At 41.4% G+C, this 21,360-nt stretch overlaps 1 protein-coding gene across 1 annotated transcript; it reads left to right on the plus strand.

Moving 5' to 3' along the window:
- The first annotated feature begins 2,149 nt into the window (after nucleotides 1-2,149).
- On the plus strand, nucleotides 2,150-11,677 carry nr1d2 (nuclear receptor subfamily 1 group D member 2). Its single transcript, XM_033046890.1, has 8 exons — nucleotides 2,150-2,418; nucleotides 4,741-5,010; nucleotides 5,263-5,351; nucleotides 6,282-6,426; nucleotides 6,561-7,114; nucleotides 7,347-7,532; nucleotides 10,263-10,473; nucleotides 10,756-11,677. Exons 1-8 carry the CDS (start codon nucleotides 2,391-2,393, stop codon nucleotides 10,950-10,952), a joined length of 1,680 nt encoding a protein of 559 aa, XP_032902781.1. The 5' UTR covers nucleotides 2,150-2,390; the 3' UTR covers nucleotides 10,953-11,677.
- The last annotated feature ends 9,683 nt before the right edge of the window (nucleotides 11,678-21,360 follow it).

Genomic DNA, 21,360 nt, shown 5'->3' on the forward strand with positions numbered 1-21,360 from the left:
TGTTCAGGCCACCGGGATGCAGACTGCCCAAGCAGAATATGAGGTGCTGCTCCTCCAGTTTCCGGTGGTGCTCACTCTGGCAATGGAGGAGGCCCAGGACAGAAAGGTCTGATTCGGAATGGGAGGGGGAGTTGAAGTGCTGATATGGCTAATGATGGCTGCATTTTCGCACAGGGGACTTCATTAGGACCTTGCAGTTCTCAATTAAAATACACATGCTACAACAACTAAATTTTGGTGTTTAAATATTTGAATATATCTGGAAGCAATTTAATTTGATTTAAAGACATTTGTACTTTTGCGGCATGGTGGCGCAGAGGTAGAGTTGCTTCTTTAAGGGCCTGTCCCACTTTCCCGAGTTATTCACGATTTCTCCTGAGTTCACGAATTCTCCCCAGTTTTCAAACTCGCAGAATATTCGTAACGAGTCCGTTGGAGGCAGTAGGAGTACGTGGATATATCGTAGCGGCTCGTTATGCCAGCCGTAGGTACTCGGGCTATTATTTTACTCGTGGACATTTTTCATCATGCTGAAAAAACATCCCAACTTACCTGATGCCCCGAGTACCTGCGGCTGGCATAACGAGCCATTACGATATATCCACGGCCTCCTACGGACACGTTACAAACATTCTGCTGGTTTGAAAACTCTGGAGAATTCGTGAATAACTCGGGAAAGTGGGACAAGCCCTTTACAGTGCCAAAGACCCGGGTTCCATCCTGACTTGGTGCTGTCTGTACGGAGTTTGTACGTTCTCCATGTCACCGTGTGGGTTTTCTCCGTGTGCTCTGGCTTCCTCCCCATTCCAAAGATATACAAGTTTGTAGATTAATTGGCTTCTGTAAAAATTGTACATTGTTCCTAGTGTGTGTAGGATAGTGTAGTGTGCGGGGACTCGAAGTGCCTGTTTTCGCGTTCGTTGTAACTCTTTAGTGGGACGACAGATGGCACAATGGGCTAAGTGTTCGGCTGGCAACCGGAAGGTAGCCGGTTCGAATCCCGCTTGGAGTGAATACTGTCGTTGTGTCCTTGGGCAAGACACTTCACCCACCTTTGCCTGTGTGTGAATGTGTGTGAGTGATTGGTGGTGGTCGGAGGGGCTATAGGCGCAGATTGGCAGCCACGCTTCCGTCAGTCTGCCCCAGGGCAGCTGTGGCTACAGAAGTAGCTTACCACCACCGAGTGTGACTGAGGAGTGAATGAATAATGCGATGTAAAGTGCCTTGAGTATTAGAAAGGCGCTATATAAATCCCATCCATTATTATTATTACGTAAACTAAAGGTACATAAGAGAAACGATGTAGTGAGACATTCGCCAATTGCAGGCAACGTGGCCGGCATGGATGAGTTCGGCTGAAGGGCCTGTTTATGTGTTGCATAATTCTATGTCTATCTATGATTACTAAGTAATCGCGTTCAATTATAGCTGTTCCCCTTTCTGATGCAGTGCGATCTCCAAGCACAAGGAAGCAAAATAAATAACATTCTAGTTGCCTTGCGCTCTTCTGGCATTGGGAAAAAAGCATAGCGCAGGAATGGCTGGGGAAAATAACCATGTCAAGTCCGGTTCATTCTCTTATGCACGTACGATGAGGTGCGTGCAATAAAAAAAAAAGCAGCATCTCGGCACAGACTCGGACACATTCAAAAACATAAATTATACTCCAATATGGGTGACCTGGGATTACGAATATCTGGTAAAACAAACACTAACATAAGATTCAAATGCACTATCAGCTTCAACTTTCCAGCAACCTCAGTCAATGTATAATGGTTCATAGCTGAGTGCGTATTGCTTTGTAAAATCACTTGGAATTTTATGCTTATGTTTGTTGTCTCGGATCCTAGCCAAGATATAAAATGAAGCAATATAAAAATACGTCATTGGATTTAATGACTGCTCTATTTCTGTCACCATTAAACGAACAAAATCATTCTCCAAAACAATGCCTAAATAGTGTAGGGTACAAAAAAAAAGTATACCCGTAATTAATTCGCTCTCCGGTCTCGTGCATTCTTCGTCGATCTCGCCCGGGGCGTCGCTTGATATGAACTCGCAACAGAAAGTATGTCACTGGGGCAAAGGGAGCGCCGGGCGGCCAGAAATGGGGCGGGTGGGTGAGAGGAGGAGCCAGCGCTAACTGGGTCACATGATAACCCAGAGCAGCAGTCCCTGAGAGACCGAGTCACTGCTCGTGGAGTCCCACTGTAAGACGGAAGAGTGGGCTGTTGGACGAGCATCAAACGTACTTAATAGCAGGGGGATAAAGCTGCCAACGAGACATTTCGGGGCGAAATCGAAAAACAGGATTCAGAAATAGTATTTTGTTTGAGTTAGAAGGAAGCTGTTCTTAAGGATTCCCAGTAAAAACCGGATCTCTTAGATTAATGGAAATGGATTGCAGTAGCAGCGGAGGTAATGTATTTGTATTGCAATTTTCTGTGAACGTGATATGAATACATCGAAACCGAATGGAAAGTTCGTCTCTTGCGTCTATTCGCGCGTTTCAGTTTGTTCGGTTGTGAATTTCGATTATTTTTCCCCACCCTTAAGAAAAACAACACAAAACGTATTGTGCTTTCAATTTAAGTACGCGAATAGTAACCAATGCTTTTACGAGACGTTGCTTGGACATATTGCTCTTTATTAATTTGGCCAGCGTCTAAATTATTTTGTATGATTTGGTTTCATTTGAGAGTGGGTGTGCATGTAAATAACAGTTTTTCGTTGTGCAACAACAAAGGTCAGAGTGGGTGCTTTGCCCCTTCCGGCTGCAGCAGCAGCAGCAGCTCCTCACATGGACTTTCTCCACTCCCCACGTGCGCCTTGTGTTTACGCCGCCGCGGCGCACGGTGCCATTGGCTCAGCGACAATGGGAGAAATGGAACGTTCCCCGGGGCGCGCGGCAACCGCACGTGATTGAGGTGGCGCGATGTTTATGTGACCCAGTTTTCTGCCCAGAGCCGCAGCTGAGAATGCTGCAGCCCTGGGGGGGAGGAGGAAGAATCCACCTTTTCTTGCACACAGGCCAGGAGCGCCGCCTGTAGCAAGAACGAATGCTTGCATTGTGGTAAACACACTGCAGCAAAATAAATTGCCTGAACCATCTGTGATTTGCAATAATTAGAACAATATTTAAAGTGGATAGACCCAGAATATATGGAGTAACTCAGCAGGGCAGTAACCCATTCCTTCTCTTCAGAGATGCTGCCTGTTCTCCCGAGTTACTCCAGCATTTTGTGTCTATCCTAAATATTTAAAGTGGTGCAGCTTGCAACAATGTCTAATAGTTAAATATAAAACGTCAGGTTTTTAAATATTTCAGTCAAATTCTACTTCTTACTTAAAGAACTGATTTCATCAGTATTCTACATGGTCCCATTATAGTTGCAGTGTTTCAGAGACTGGAATGTATTTTTTAATATAATGGTTTCCTCGGGGCACGTGTAGGTTTTAAATTGTAATGACGTTTGCATCGTGACTGCCGCCAAACATCTGCAGCATTGGTAAAATATGCTGAGGTAATCAAGCGGCGATTGACCTCGTACGCGATAGCTTGCAATAGCATCGGTATTCTTGCTGACTTCAAATAATTTTAATGTCGCATTTGTCTGAATTTCAGCAAAATCACATTTTTGGTCAGTGATTTTTAAAAATTTTTAATGGCATAATGTTATGAACAGTTTTAAATAAAGTTTCAAGATGTCTTTCCTGACCACGTATTTTGTATCTTAGTGGAAGAAATAAGCAGATTTTCTGCTGCAAATATTTCTATCTTGGCAATGCCTCACTACATTAGCATGGTAATGGAGGAATTTGCTGTGAAATAAATTAAAACAACAGATGCTGGAGATCTGAACAAAGTGGAAGATGCTGGAGAGGCTCCGTGGGCTGGGTAGTGTCTCTGGAGAGTGAAACCGACAACCTTTTGGGACTGTAATCCTTTGAATTGGGAAAAGATTTAAGTACGTTTTCAGAAGGAGGAAGGGGAAGGTATATGTACAACAAACAGTATGTGGATCAACGGGGCTCAATGGTGATAATTTTCAGCACTGGTCTATGAGCCTCCAGACCTGTCCAATAAGTTGCTGACCAAGGGTAGCAGATCCAGGATAGTGATTGTCTTTCTGTGCATGCTGCCAGACCTAATGAGTTTTCCCTGAATTATTTGCAGCAGAGCTTATAGATGTGGGCAATCCTTTCCATCCACAGATGCTGTCTGACCGGCTGAGTTCCTCCTGTAGTTTTTTTCTTTGCTCCAGATTCTTGCATCTGCAGCCTCTTATGTCTCCAGGCCACAGAAGAAATTGTGATGTTTACTAGCTGTAAGACGAGCAGTTTAAGAACAGGTTGCATGCTTTAGTTCCACCATTATGCTGGAGGAACTTGGCAGATCAGACAGCATCTGTGGATGAGAATGAAGAGAGGATGTTTTGGGTCGGGACCCTTCTGATCCAAAACATCATCAGTTCATTTCCCTCCACAGATGCTGCCTTATCTGCTGACATTCTCAGTTTGTTTCTATTCAAGATACAGCATCTGCAGTCTCTCATGTCCCAAGTTGCCAATTTTCCTCGGCACCAATAAGAGTAGTTTAAAAAAAAAAGTATAATGTAACTAAATATAAGGAGGAGGAACACTTGTACTCCTACAACAAAAAGAAACACTTGAATGGTGGCAGAATGTAGTTCTTATTAAAATAAAAATGGTGCCCAATTTTACTTTATTTTATTGCAGGTGGTGTCATTACATACATCAGTTCGAGTTCTGGTTGTAGTCCAGCCTCTTATCACAGTGATAGTTCTGAGAACAGTTTCCAGTCAACCTCGCCTCCAGTTCCTTCATTGCCTAACAGCTTTGTCTCGGATAATCATATCAACCTCGGTGACATGCTTTCCGAAAACTGTGCGCCGAAACTCGTAAGCTCCAACAATGCTCGGCTTGTGTGCTCTGTCAAAGGAGATGGATCAAGCTTGGGTCATATCAACAAAAGCACCAGCATTACTAGTAAGTTTGTCATTTTGTTTGTGACTTTATTTCCTTCTTTCACTAATAATTGTGCAGCAAGTAGGAAGCTCAACACCCATCTTTTGAGTTATAGTGGGTGGAGAGTAAATACTGACCTTGCTAGTGCTGCACACATCCTGGAAATAAATTGAGATTGGCCAAAGTAGTACATTCGATTGTAGACGGATTAATACAAGCTTTACTTAGTTTCTGATAAGTTGAAGCTAATATTATTCTATTGTGTTTTATTAGAAATTAATGGAATGATCCTACTGTGTAAAGTCTGTGGAGATATGGCATCAGGATTCCACTATGGTGTCCATGCATGTGAAGGTTGCAAGGTGAGCAAAGATTATTCTGTGACCATGAGATAATCAGGATAATATCTAGATATTTATTGAACTTAATTAATCTGTAAAGTTGAATGGAGTATTTTTCCAGCTTGCTTTCATCCTTTTTTTACCAGACGGCTTCACCCAGAATCATAAGGTATTGACAGAAAGGTAATCTAGTGTTTTATATTTCAACTAATTACAGTTAACTCCAGTGGTTAGAGTTATATCTGGCATGAAGGGACATGATTTTGGTGGCTGGATGTGAATCACCTAGCTCTGGAATGGTCCTGTAGGAACAGCTGACTGGCACTGTGGTGAAGACTTGATGACTTTAGAGTTTTTAAATTTTATTGATGTAAAAGTACTTTTTTTTTTCCAAAATATCCTTTTGGGAAAGTTGGCATTGAGTCTCAGGTTCTGGTAATAACCCATTGCATTTATCAATGGATAGTAATAAACTCCAGGATTTGGTTCAGCCCCTAATTTTAGTGACGGTATGTGGGATTTGTAGTCTGCTGCTGTATGTGGCCACGTCATTTGCTCGCTGTGCACTCAGATGTGTGTAGTTCACACATCTACAATTTGACTGATGTTTGCCACTCTAGATATACGTTTTCTAAATGTTTCATGTCTTTCAAAACACTTTATTAAAAAAAAAAATAATGCAGCTAGTCTTGTGCAGTTTAAGCACAAAAGACACTGCTACAGGAGCTCAGTGGGTCAGGCAGCATGTGTGGAGGGAAATGGAAAGATAACATATGCTGCCTAACCCACTGAGTTCAACCAGCAGTCTGTTTTGTGGTCAAGATTCCAGCATCTGCAGTCTGTTTTGCCTCCGTGTGTAGCTATTATTCCATGTTGTAAAATTAATAATGGTTCTAACAGAGCATACAATGTAAATTTGATAAATTGGAATATTATTCTTTGTTCTTGCAGGGATTTTTCAGAAGGAGCATCCAGCAGAATATTCAATACAAGAAATGCCTGAAAAATGAGAACTGTTCTATAATGAGGATGAATCGGAACCGATGTCAGCAATGTCGCTTTAAGAAATGTCTTGCTGTGGGCATGTCCCGAGATGGTACTTACACTAGAGAAGAATCTTATTACAGTATTACAATAACTGCAAACATAAATGTATCCCATTGAAAAAAATTGTGTTTGAGATCAGAGAGCCAACCTTTGTGTTGATAACTATTGTGTACTGTTTTATAGCTGTTCGATTTGGACGCATTCCAAAGCGTGAGAAGCAAAGAATGTTGATTGAGATGCAAAGTGCAATGAAAAACATGGTGAATGATCAGCTGAATGGCTACAGACAAAATGATGTATTACGTGAGGAAAACCCTTCCCCTCCATCACAGCCTGAGATACCTCAGAATAGAGATGAAGTAATTGGGACAGTATCACGGGCCCTCAAGGAAACCTTTTCCTGTACCCAGGATAAGCCAGACAAAATGCGGGAAGAGATGTATTTTCAAAACACAGACAATTCTCAGAGAAATGCTGATGACAAGTGGATAACTGGACAACCCATCAATGGGATTAATGGAATCCAATGTTTCAATAATGCAAATCGTGATGAAGTCTACTTGACAAATAGGAATGACAAGCACATAGTTTGTCCAAATGATCACACAGAGAGAGTGAGCAGGCCCTGTCACACTCTTCCTGGTGGATGTTTCCAAAATATATATGCAGAAGATGGGTTTTCTCGAAGCCGTGTCCCAAGCAAACGTGTTCGGCCCACAGAGAGAAGGATGCATCTGGTAAATATGCTGTTGATGCTGTGCAAATGGTTGTACTTTCATTGTAATTGTTACATTTTTGTTTACTTGAGCTGCATATGAAGACAGCAATGTTAATATGTAATTTGCTTTACGATTCACAATACAAACTTAAAACTGCCATTATATATCAACGTGTTATTTCTATTTTTTATCTTTAATTTAAAACAAATTTCTCATCAGGATTCTTATTTTGTGTGACTGTTTTAAACAGGTGTGCCCAATGAGTATGTCCCCTTACGTAAATCCTGATAAATCAGAGCAGCAAATCTGGGAGGAATTTTCCATGAGTTTTACACCTGCAGTTAGAGAGGTCGTAGAATTTGCAAAACGGATTCCAGGATTCCAAGATTTATTGCAGCATGACCAAGTCAGCTTGCTTAAAGCTGGAACGTTTGAGGTATGTGCAAAATATAACTACTTTTTAAATATTGTGTTCTAAACAGTTCCGAAAAGGAAGTGGGAATTGCACTGATCCAAGCATAATAAATAATATTTATATCATGGTGTACATTCAGTTTGGGATAGACACAAAAAGCCGGAGTAACTCGGGCAGCATCTCTGGAGAGAAGGAATGGGTGATGTTTCGGGTCGACCCATCTTCAGATTGGTTAAGGATAAGGGAAACGAGAGTGGTGTGGAGAGATGTAGAACACTGAATGAAAGATGCGCAAAAAAAGTAACGATCATAAAGGAAAACAGGCCATTGTAAGCTGTTTGTAGGGTGAGAATGAGAAGCTAGTGCGACTTGGGTGGGGTGGGATAGAGAGAGGGAATGCCGGGGCTACCTGATGAGAGAGAAATCAATAAGCATACCACTGGGCTGCAAGCTGCCCAAGCGAAATATGAGATGCTGTTCCTCCAGTTTGAGTTTAGCCTCTTACAATGGAGGAGACCGTGGACAGAAAGGTCTGTGAGGAGGAGAATTAAAGTGTCCAGCAGGTTGAAGGAGGTGCAAATGAACCTCTACCTTGCCTGAAAGGACAGTCGAAGTCCCTGGGCAGAATCGAGGAGGAGGTATTACGAGAGGAGTTGCATCTTCTGCTGTTGCAGGGGAAGGTACCTGGGGAATGGGTGGGAAGGGATGAGTTAACCAGGGAGATGTAGAGGGAACGGTGGGTTTGTTAGGATACTGCTGAGAAACAATTTACAAGTTTCTGAGCTTTTTCCAGTTACAACAGAGTCCATGGAGAATAATGTGAAGAACGGTCTCGACCTGAAACATCACCCATTCCTTCTATCCAGAGATGCTGCCTATCCCGCTGAGTTATTCCAGCATTTTGTCTATCTTCATAATAAATAATTGATGTTCTGATTAACTTGTATTATACATCTGTTTCAATTAAGCTACTGTTGAAGATATCTGGGTAATTTACCGGACCAGTCGGTACCAGGGTGTTGGATTATTATATCGGGATTTACAGCTAAACACTAACCTGACCTTGCTTGCACAGAAGTGCTGGATGTCCAGTCAAAAATACCCCCCCCTCCCCCTTAAACTAGGATACTGGGACCTAGATGTAGCACCCACCATATCATACTCGGAAGGTGGTTAACTCGTCACAACCTAGGCTGTGCAGTTCAGCAGGTATATTACAACCTGAAGGATGTTGCAGTAGGTTTCACCAGAATTTAAATGTATTTATTTACTCGGGCAAACTGAAAGGGTAGAGGTTTGGGTAATTCGAAGGGTGTGGAAAATGTTTCTTGAAGGTAATCCCTCACCCTTGCTAAAAAGAATGTGACGTTTCTTCTCTCTTCTCTCCATGGACTCTGCTATGACTGGAAAAAGCTCAGGAAATTGTAAATTGTTTCCCAGCATTATCCCATCTGAATGTCTGCCTGCATTGATGTTGATTTTTGCTGTCTACTGGTCATTTCTTGCTGTGTCTTTGTCAGAAAATTTAGTTCAAAATTAAATATGTATGGTTTGTTGAAGTGTGCCAACTACACTTTAGGAAGGGTGAAGTTTTGCAGAAAGATTCTAAAGATGGGGGGTTTTAGCTGAGGATTGAGACTGGGGTGTCTCCTTGCATCAAAAGAGGTTGTGGTGAGATTGGTTGAGGTGATAATGACTGTTTAAATGAGGTACTCCAAATTAAGATTTCCTATGGGCTGATGATACAAAGACTGGGCGGCTCTGATTTATGGTTTGGACCACAAATGTGAGGAAGAATATCCTCACGCAGTGAGTGGCAGACGCTTGGAACATTCTAAGACAATGTTAGCAGCAGACATGATCAGTGATTTCCAAAAGATATTGGATAGGTACTAGAGTTTCTAAGAAGTTTAGAAGGATGAGGGGGTATCTTATAGAAACTTATAAAAGGACTGGATGCAGAATGCAGGAAAAATGTTCCCAATGTTGGCTGAGTCTTAGAATAAAGGGGAGGCCATTTAAGACTGAGGTGAGAAAAAACTTTTTCACCCAGAGAGTTGTGAATTTGTGGAATTCCCTGCCACAGGCGGCAGTGGAGGCCAAATAACTGGATGGATTTAAGAGAGAGTTAGATAGAGCTCTAGGGGCTAGTGGAATCAAGGGATATGGGGAGAAGGCAGGCACGGGTTATTGATTGGGGACAATCAACCATGATCACAAGGAACGGCGGTGCTGGCTCGAAGGGCCGAATGGCCTACTCGTGCACCTATTTTCTATGTTTCTAGAGGGAAGTCAACTTGTCAGGCAACAGGGATTGAGAAAATGCCATTGACTAGATTGCTCGAGTTATTTGCTGAATGGCTGCCTCGTGCCATAATGATTCTGACACCAGTACCCTTTTGGCAATGCTGTCAGTGGTCCTGAGGTATGAAGGTTATGGTCTGTTGCCAATTTAAACATTTAAAAGGAATTTTAAGATCTCTTGCTGTTATTGCTGGCACCGTTTCTCTATTATATCTGACGGACTCCGTGCTTGGAAACTGATGCTGGGGTTTTCCCCTCAAAGCATTGTGGCTTCCGATATGAAACAAGAAATGGTGCAAAATCTGACAAATTCCTCCTGGTTCTGATGCAATTTTTTTTCCTTGGTTGGGGAAAGTGTGCTGAGCCTAATTTATGAAAGCCTTTTTCAAAGTTTTATCCAGAGTCTTTCTCAAAATGATGTTCAATTACTATTTCTGTCATTGGCAGGTGTTAATGGTGCGCTTTGCCGCTCTTTTTGATGTACATGACCGGACAGTCACATTTCTCAGCGGAAAGAGTTACGGGATGGAAGAGCTTCAATTGCTGGGGGCTGGAGATCTGTTAATATCCATGTTTGAGTTTAGTGAAAAACTTAGTGGTCTGCATCTTGCTGAGGAGGAGATGAGCCTATTCACAGCAGTTGTCCTGGTTTCTGCTGGTAAGAGAATTTATGATTTATGTTTATTCACATATACTTGTGTCACCGTTACCTTAGACAAAAAGTTAATTATCTTGCTTGTGTGATTTCAAAATAAATCATCAAACCTAACCAGAACAGGAAGCGCAGTGAAAAGCTTCGGATAAAAAATATTACTGTAATCATTGACATTTAGATGTCATTTTGCATCTTGCTTTTTGTTTTAAACGTATATAAATCTGTAAGTGAACTAATTTTTCTAGTTGGAAATAATTAAGTCTAACTAACTTAATTTCTTTCTAGATCGTTCGGGAATAAAAAATGTTAACTCGGTGGAGCAGTTGCAAGAAACTCTAATTCGAGCACTCCGGACCTTAATTATGAAAAATCACCCAAGTGAATCTTCAATCTTTACAAAACTCCTGCTGAAATTACCTGATCTGCGTTCTCTTAATAATATGCATTCAGAAGAATTATTGGCCTTCAAAATCCATGCTTGAATTTATGGGCCATTCTCTGCATTTTATTTTATTCTATTCCTATCATATATTTTGTGGATGAGTATGCATTATTTATGTATATAGAAATTTGCATTTTCTTCTGCATTATTTTTGAGCTATGAAAAGTTATATAAGCAAATAACAAAAAATAGAACTATACTGAAGATATTAAAATATATTTTAAGATTTTAACATGGATGTAACTTGAGACAGTTGAAAATGTATAGCTATAATTGTGTTTAAAATGTGCTGATCAAGGTAACAGTTTTTTTGTTTTGCCCTCTATTTTAAATTGGTTCTTTATAATAATGGGAAAATCTTAAAGCTTTTACCAGTTCTTCTGTGGTGCTGTGCCTTGATATCAATAGGATCACAGGATCACAGAACCTGGATTACTTCCTCAACCTAACTTATTATTGATTTTTAATAAGAACCATTTTATAAAGGCCTTCCAGTTAACTTGTGGAGTTTGTGGTCAGCGTGCACCTTTCTTACTGATCCTTTTTTTTAAAAGTCAACTTGAAACGTGAAGAAAAAATTGCAACCAGCATGTTTGTGTGTCTTGTCTTTGAATGCTGCATTGGAATTAACAATGTTAACAAATCTACTTATGTAACTTGCCACACCTCAGTAACATTTGAATATTGTCTGACTACTGTAACATGTGCTTCTTGTTTATGACTTTTTGAATGTGAATGAATGCAGTAAAGTCTTGACTTGAAATACATTGTTTCCTTTAATTAATTGACAGGATTTGTCCATTTCTTGCTGGTGAACTGCCTTGTTGAAGGCATTGGAATCCTGTAGAGGATACTTCCACAGTGCTGTTGTGTAGCGTGTGCCACAGTATTTTATGTGGCTGGTCCAATTGAGTTTCTGGTCAAAGGAGCCTTCTCCCCACCTACCCCTACTAGACCCTGAGATGCTTATGATGGAGCCTTGGCAATGGTCACATCTTTAAATACCCTGGGTCTGGGATGATCAGTCTCCAACAACCATGACCATCTTCCTATGTGTTGGTTATAATTCCTGCAATGTTTGAATACTTAATTGCCAAATGTGACAAGTCACATTGAAATTCTTTGCTTGCATACCCAAGGTATGCAAATAATCGCCCATAATGGGTGCTTACAAAGTTACAAATCTACTCCCTCTGAATAACTACCCTCCGATTAAAGAAGTTCCTTGGGTAGACAAAAATGCTGGAGAAACTCAGTGGGTGAGGCAGCATCTATGGAGCGAAACAATAGGTGACGTTTCGGGTCGAGACCCTTCTTCAGACTGATATGGGGGTGGGAAGAGGTGGAGACAGTAGGCTGTGGGAGAAATTGAAAGGGGAGGGGAAGGAGGGAGAAAGCAAGGACTCCCTGAAATTTGAGAAGTCAATGTTCATACCACTGGGGTGTAAACTACCCAAGCAAAATATGAGGTGCAGCTCCTCCAATTTGCGGTGGGACTCACTGGCCATGGTATAATTGGCCTCTGTAAAATGGCCCCTAGTTTGTAGTGTCTGAGTGATCGTTGGCCGGCATGGGCTCATTGGGCCAAAGAGTCGATTTCCACGCTGTATCTCTAACCCAAACTAAAATAACCATGTTAACAATGGGTTGGGCAACAAGGAAAATAAACAGTGCGCAGGATCTTGATCAGCTAGGCATGTGGGCCGAATGGTAAATTGAATTTTAATTCATATCAGTGTGAGGTGTTGCATTTTAGGAAGTCAAACAAGGGTATGATCTTCACAGTGAATGGTAGTGCCCTGGGGAGTGTTGTAGACAGATTACATAGAAATTAAAACCGTATAGCACGAGCAGGTCCATCGGCCCACAATGACTACTGAACATAATGCCAATAACCACAACTATCCATTTCCTGCATATCCATATGCTAATCCCTACATCTCTTAAATGCCACTGTCGTATCTGCCTCAACCACCATCCCAGGCAGCACCTTCCAGGCAATTACTGACCTCGGTGTAAAAAAAGCCCCGCACATCTTTAAATTTTGACTGTTTCATCTTACCCTCTAGTATTTGATTTTTCAATTGTGGTGAAAAGGTTCTGACTATCCACTATCTTATTTCATAATTTTATATACTTCTACCAGGTCTTCCTGCAAACTCTGCTGTTCCAGAGAAAACAGTCAAAGTACATAGTTCCTGAAGTGGCTTTGCAGGTAGATAGGATGGCAGAGAAGACTTTTGACATGTCAGCCTTTATTAGGCAGGGATTTGAGTATAGAAGTTGGAACATTATGTTAGTTGTACAAGACGTTGGTGAGGCCATGCTTGACGTAACATGTTCAGTTTTGGTCACCCTGCTGTAGGAAAACTGGAAAGAGTGAAAGAATTCAATAGATTTAAAAAAAATATTCTTCAGGACAAATGATAGACCCATTTCATTCTGTGTCTTAAACAGCTGGTGGTTAAAAAGTGTAATGATTGGGGGCTGGAGGGTTGACATTTGCAGCGTTTTAAGGGAGGGATGGGAGATCGAGGGGGTGAGGAGGGTCGGGGTGGGACGAAAGGGATCAGGGTTGGGTGAAGGTCAGCGGGAGGTGAAGGAGAAAAGGTCAGCTGTGGATGAGGAAGGGTTCCAGGTGGGAGAGGAGGGTGGTTGAAGGAGTTTGGGGGTGGTCAGGGTGGATTGTGGATGAGTGGGAGAGGTGCCAGCAGGGAGGAGTGTATGTGAGGTGAGGGGTGTAATGGGCAACAGATAAGCAGATGGCTAGGAGGATAGACTTGTTGCTGATAACAGCCTGACGTCAGTGTTGGATGAATTACGGAATCAAGACATAGAGGGAAAAAGCAGGAACGGGGTACTGATTTTGGATGATCAGCCATGATCATATTGAATGGATATGCTGGCTCAAAGGGCCGAATGGCCTACTCCACCTATTTTCTATGTTTCTATGACACTTGTGGAACCTTTGATATCTATTGATGTACAAGTGCTCATGTTGATGATCTTTTATGAATGTTGAAGATTCAAGAGAGTTTATTGTCATGTGTCCCAGATAGGACAATGAAATTCTTGCTTTGCTTCAGCACAACAGAATATAGTAGGCATAAATAAATACAGAGCAGATCAGTGTGACCATATACCATTGAATATATATATACACACATAAATAAGCAGATAAAGTGCAATGAGCTATTAATGTTCAGAGTTTTGTTTAAGTTGAGTTTAATAGCCTGATGGCTGTGGGGATGAATCTATTCCTGAACCTGGATGTTGCAGATTTCAGGCTCCTGTACCTTCTACCTGAAGGCAGCGGGGAGATGAGTGTGGCCAGGATGGTGTGGATTCTTTTTTTAAATTTTTTTATTTTTATTTTATTTTTATTAGAAGTACGGTAAATTACAATAACACACAACACATATATCTTAATACATTTTTTGTACCGCTTCATTTTTTTTTTTTTTAAAGCTTTAAGAAAAAGATAGAAGTAAGGAAAGTAAAGAAGGTGCGCAAGAGTTGTGAAGTGCAGGAGAGTGTTGGGAAAAGAAAGCCCCTTAGAAAAGAAGTTAGAGAAGGAAGTAAAGTAAGAAAGTAGACCCTAGAAAAGAAAGAAAAAGAAAGTAAGGACAATCGCTCTATTATAACATTAAACTCCGCAGAAAGACTACCAACCAAGTCTGTTTTTGTTGTTTTATCTCCCAATGCCAGGTCGTGATACCATTTATTTATTTATTTATTTTTAAAATTACTATTGCACCTCATGCTTGTAATAGGTCCATAAACGTAGACCACGTCTTTTGGAATTGGTTTGCTTTATCTGCTAAGAGGAATCTCATCTCTTCCAGATGTAATGTTTCAAACATATTTGATATCCACATTTTTATTGTTGGTGTGGGCGCATTTTTCCAGAATTTAAGTATGAGCTTTTTTCCCATTATTAGCCCGTAATTGAGTAAATTCTTCTGATACACGTTTAATTCAGGGATACCTTCCGATATCCCAAAAATGATCCATTCTGGTTTTGGTACCAGTTTTATTTTAATTAATTTTGAAAAAATATCAAATATTCCATGCCAGAATTTTTGGATTTTTGTACAAAAAACAAAAGAGTGCGCTATGGTAGCTTCTTGACACAGACATTTATCACAGATTGGTGAAACATTAGGAAAGATTTTATTTAATTTAGTTTTTGAATAATATAGTCTATGTAATGTTTTGAATTGGATAAGCGTATGTCGTACGTTGATCGAGCATTTATGCACCTGTAGTAAATGATTATCCCAGCTCTCTTTTGAAATTTTTATAGCTAATTCTTGTTCCCAGTCTCTTCTAATTCCATCTGTTGTGGGTATTTCTATGTTTAAAATGATATTATATAAGTACGATATTAAGTTAGCTGATTCCGCCTTTGTCTTCATTGCTTCATCCAGTAAGTCGGAAGGCATATTATGATAGTCTTTTGTGTATTTTTTCAAATAATCACAAATTTGAAGATATTTAAAATATTGGTTATTTTTCAAATTATATTTCAGTTGTAGTTGTTGAAATGATAGTAATTTTCCCACTTCATACAGATCTTCGAGCATTTTGATTCCCATTCTTTCCCAATGTATAAATGATTTGTCTATGATTGATGGTTTAAACGATGGGTTATTGGCTATTGGTATTGAGAGAGATAGGTTTCTTAATTTTAGATTCTGTTTTATTTGTTTCCATGTTCTAATTGTGCTATGTATAATTGGGTTTTTATTATAATTTTTATTATTCAGATTTATTGGTGAGAGGATAATCGCTCCTATATTACTCGGGGAGCAGTCCCCTTTTTCCATTGCAATCCAGTCCGCCTGCTGGGCAGAATTGTCCAGCAGGTGAATCATATTTTTAATATTTACTGCCCAATTATAATACATAAAGTTAGGGAGCGCTAGACCCCCCCACTCTTTTCGTTTATTAAGGTGTGTTCTTTGTATTCTATGGGGTTTATAATCCCATATGAAATTTGTAATGTCTGAGTCCAATTTTTTGAAAAACTTATGGTGTGGATTCTTGATGATGCTGTCAGCCTTTTTGAGGCAGCGACTGCAATAGATCCCCTCGATGGAAGGGAGGTCAGAGCTGATGATGGACTGGGCAGTGTTTACAACATTTTGCTGTCTTTTCCTGGACGTTCAAGTTGCCGAACCAAGCCATGATGAAACCGGTCAGCATGCTCTCTACTGTGCACCTGTAGAAGTTCGAGAGTGTTCTCTTTGACATACCGACTCTCCGTAATCTTCTCATGAAGTAGAGGCTCTGATGTGCTTTCTTTATAATTGCATCAATGTTCTCGGATCAGGAGAGATCTTCAGAGATGTGCACGCCCAGGAATTTGAAGCTCTTGGCCCTCTCCACCATCGACCCGTGAATATAATCGGGACTGTGGGTCCCCATCCTACCCCTTCCAAAGTCCATAATCAGTTCCTTGGTTTTGCTGGTGTTGAGAGCCAGGTTATTGTGCTGGCACCATTTGGTCAAACGGTCGATCTCACTTCTATACTCTGACTCATTTCCATCAGTGATACGTTCCACAACAGTGGTGTCGTCGGTGAACTTGATGATGGAGTTCGCACTATGTCCGGCTACACAGTCATGAGTATAGAGTGAGTACAGCAGGGGGCTGAGCACTGTGTTCAAAAGGGAACTGCAGATGCTGGAATATCGAAGGTACACAAAATTGCTAGGGAAACTCAGCGGGTGCAGCAGCATCTATGGAGCGAAGGAAATAGGCGACGTTTCGGGCCGAAACCCTTCTTCAGACTTCTTCAGAGCACGCAGCCTTGAGGTGCTCCCGTGCTGATTGTTATCGAGGCTGACACATTTCCACCAATACGGACAGACTGGTCTGTGGATGAGGAATTGCAGAGGTATGAGTTGATTTGTGCCATGATCAACCTCTCAAAGCACTTCATCACTACGTTAGTGCCCCTGGTCGATAGTCATTGAGGCACGTCACCTTGCTCTTCTTTGGCACCGGTATTATTGATGCCCTTTTAAAGCAGGTGGGAACCTCAGACCTCAGAAGTGAGAGGTTGAAAATGTCCGTAAAAACTCCAGCCAGTTGGTCCACACAGGTTTTAGAACACGACCGGGTACACCATCAGGTCCAGGCGCTTTCCGAGGGTTCACCCCTCTGTTGGATTTTCTGACGTCGACCTCTGTGACCGTGACCGAAATGCCATCATTGTGTTATAGACAATAGACAATAGGTGCAGGAGTAGGCTATTTGGCCCTTCGAGCCAGCACTGCCATTCAATGTGATCATGGCTAATCATCCCCAATCAGTACCCCGTTCCTGCCTTCTCCCCATATCCCCTGACTCCGCTATTTTTAAGAGCCCTATCTAGCTCTCTCTTGAAAGTATCCAGAGAACCTGCCTCCACCGCCCTCTGAGGCAGAGAATTCCACAGACTCACCACTCTCTGTGAGAAAAAGTGTTTCCTCGTCTCCGTTCTAAATGGCTTACTCCTTATTCTTGAACTGTGGCCCCTGGTTCTGGACTCCCCCAACATCGGGAACATGTTTCCTGCCTCTAGCGTGTCCAAGCCTTTGACAATCTTATATGTTTCAATGAGATGCCCTCTCATCCTTCTAAACTCCAGAGTGTACAAGCCCAGCTGCTTCATTCTCTCAGCATATGACAGTCCCGCCATCCCGGGAATTAACCTTGTAAACCTACGCTGCACTCCCTCAATAGCAAGAATGTCCTTCCTCAAATTAGGGGACCAAAACTGCACACAATATTCCAGATGTGGTCTCACTAGGGCTCTGTACAACTGCAGAAGGACCTCTTTGCTCCTATATTGGATTCCTCTTGTTATAAAGGCCAACATGCCATTCACTTTCTTCACTGCCTGCTGTACCTGCATGCTTACTTCCCCTTTTCCCATCTTGACGCCATTTAGATAGTAATCTGCCTTCCTGTTTTTGCTACCAAAGTGGATAACCTCACATTTATCCGCATTAAACTTCATCTGCCATGTTGTAGAAAGAGTGGGAGGTGCTAATTGGACAGTCAAACTGCTATCTTGCCAATTTCTTATCTAATGGCAGACATTTTAGTTTGTTCTTTTGGCTCTTCACCCAAGAGTTGTGTGTGAATCTTGAAATTGAGTAATTGGCAGACTAATGACACAGAGAAGAAGCACCTGTCCCTGCACCTCCTCCCTCACCAAAGAGCTTGTTTCAGCGCTGCATCTCTATAACAAAACTAAATAAACTAAAACTTGTCCTCAAACACTGAAACCTATTGGATTTCCCAGTTGCTAACCCCCATTTTTACTGCTCCACCCCATGTACACTAATATCTCCCAGTCATCCTGTTCCTTTCCCCTCCTTTGTACATTGCCCCATCCGGAATTCCTCATTTCCCTTTTAGTCTGCCTTTCCCGTCCCCTTCTCCTTCTCTTTGACTTTACATTTCACTCTGCACTCCTTATCTTTGGTCTCCGTTTACTTCCAGTAATTGTCACTTACGTCACCCATCTGCCAATTAACCCCCCTATATCCAACTATCATTTGCCAGGCCTTGTCGCTTTTGCCGTTTTTTTCCCACCTTTGGCTATTAGTCTGAGGAAGGGTCTTGATACGAAATGTCGCCTTTCAATTCCCATCACGGATGCTGCCTGACCCGCTGAGTTCCTCCAAAACTTTGTGTTATGAACAAGATTCCAACATCTGCAGTTCCTTGTGTCTCAAGGAATCCCATCGCTCCATACCCGTGGCTGGTGCTCAAGGTACTGTATGTCAATGGTGGGTCCTGTTTATCAATTGCTGAATAGCAGATAGGAAGATGTGGATGTCTGGTTGGTGGGTGGGCTTTGGCAGTTGGAGTTTGGTGCCTGGTGCAGGAGAAAAGCTCAATTGCAAAGAGTTTAGGCTGTGATTTCAAAATGTTTTAGGAGGGTGGCTGTGATTTCTCTTGCAACTGTTCCTTAATATGGAAAGCCAAACTGCCGGCTCTTGTGACCTCAACCCAACTCTACAGCCTCTTTCCCGACGGTTCATTCTAAACGGGAATGAGAAAGTTGGGACATGCTTTCCGCAAGCTTTTTTTAAGAAAGGAAAAAGTTCAAACAAAACCCATTGTGCACATTGTGGCTCAGTGTGTTGATCCAACAGCTGCACGAGGAATCAGCAGGTGTTTGACAACTTGCTGCACATGTTGCAACTTGTTTTCAAGGGTGAGAAAAAAGTTAAAACGAGTGAAGGTAAATTATTACCTGATCCTTGCTTTAATGATGAAGTGCTAATGACTCCCAGTGTGTGTACAGATTAATTAAAGGGAATCTAAATTAAACAAATGTTGCATGATACGTATGCTTGATACTCAACAAATTAAATTAACATAATCACTACTTTAAGCACCATGTGGTCATCATATAAGATGAATACAGCATTACGGTGAGTAAGGCAAGGCAGCCCCTTTACCACCTCAGGCAGCTGTGGAAATTCAGAGTCTCTCTGAGGATCCTCCAGTGCTTCTACTCAGCGGCTGTAGAAAGCATCTTGTCTGGAAACATCATAATCTGGTTTTGGGAACTGCTCTGCCCAGGACAAGAAGGCTCTGCAGAGAGTAGTGCGTTCGGCCGAACGCACTATGGGAACTACACTCTCCCCTCTGCGGGAACAATACATCAGAAGGTGCAGATCCAGAGCCAGCAACATTATGGGGGACCCCTTCCACCCCAGCAACAGACTGTTCCAGCTGCTACGGTCAGGCAAACACCTCTGCTGTCATGCTGTGAAAACAGAGGATGAGAAGGAATTTCTTCCCAGAGGCCATTAGGACTGTGAACTCTCATCTCTTACTAACTTACTGTACCAATTTACTGTTGTGTGGTGTCTTTTTAAAATTGCTGTTTTTTTCTCACAAATATGTAATTGCTGATTTTGTTCTATTCTGTTTTGTAGTTTTATTTTGCACAATCTGCAAGCATTGTCACTTTTCATTTCACTGCACATCTCGTATGCGTATGTGACAAATAAACTTGACTTGACTTTTTCCACATAGTCTTTCCTTCTAAACTTGAGTTAAAATTATTATGCCTTTAAACTGTGTACTGAATTCCTAGTGCAAACGAGGAATTCAATAACACATACTGAATGTGTGTACTGAAGTGAACTGTTCTGTATTTCTGCTTAAAATATTCTGTGGTGCTGCAGCAAGCAAGAATTTCATTGTCCTATCTGGGACACATGACAATAAACTCTCTTGACTTGACTTGACATTTGGAAATTGATTTTTAAGCCAATCTGAACCATAAAATTGTTACTTATTTGGATTCAAAAATACCCAACGGTTCAATTTTTTCATCCGGCCTAAGACCAGTTTTGATGGATATTTTGTGCAGGACTGTTGTTGATTGTAATTTAGTTCCATGAAACTAGACAAGTAATTTGGCTATGCAGTGAGAACTGAGAAATGATCACATGAACATTTAAACCACATGTTGCAAAGTTCTCTGCTATTTTAATGGCTGTTGTAAACCACACGTCTCCTATTTTGTAATATTAAATAGTTAATACTGATTGGTGTTAATTCATTTTACTATCAATCTCTCAATCTGTGTGAGGATAGAATTGCTGAGAGTGCAGGGTGGATCGTTAAAATGAGTGGGGACAACATATTCAGTGACTGGCGCAGACGACATAGGTTTATTGCTGTTTTTGATGTTGAAAGGCTGTACGATTTATGCAGTTCAACAATTTGTTGCCTAATCAGAATAGACTGCTCAGTGGGGGAGAGATTTTGATTGATTGCACAGCAATGGAGATAACAGGGGTCAAATGCACCGGGACAACTGAGGGTTGGATAGGGAGCACAGTGAAAGTGGAATGAAGTGAAAGAAACAAATAAAGTAAATTAACTGGGGAAAACACCACTGCTGCTTGTAACCCACAAGCACTATGGTGAATACACTTTCTGAACATGGGAAAACAATGAGTACACTAGGTGTCGTCTACTCCAGCCTGTTCTGCCATATTGTCAATATTCATTTCTCACATCTCCAGATCTAGTTTCATGCCTCATCCTTGTGTTCATCACATTTCCTGGATCATGACATTCTATCAATTTCACTGGAATAAATAATTATAAATATTAAAAATGCTGTAAAATAAATTTCTCCTTGCTTTCATCCGATTTTGGTTCTGAATTCTAATAAAAGTGAAATGAAGACAGCCTCCTCTCGGCATCCATCATACTACTTCCACATGTTTCAATATCTTTTAAAGTTCACAGAATCAAAGCTGTTGTACAACACCCGTTTCACTTCAGGAACTGATTTAGCAGTCAATTGCCTCCAAGGTACAGTGGCCCTGCTGTTATATCTCCTGACCCACAGCCAAGGTGAACCAGGTTCAATCCTTACGTCAGGTGTAGCCTGTGTGGAGATTTCAAAACTTCTCCC

Source organism: Amblyraja radiata, chromosome 2 (assembly GCF_010909765.2).
Source record: "Amblyraja radiata isolate CabotCenter1 chromosome 2, sAmbRad1.1.pri, whole genome shotgun sequence".
Classification (NCBI taxonomy): Eukaryota; Metazoa; Chordata; class Chondrichthyes; order Rajiformes; family Rajidae; genus Amblyraja; species Amblyraja radiata.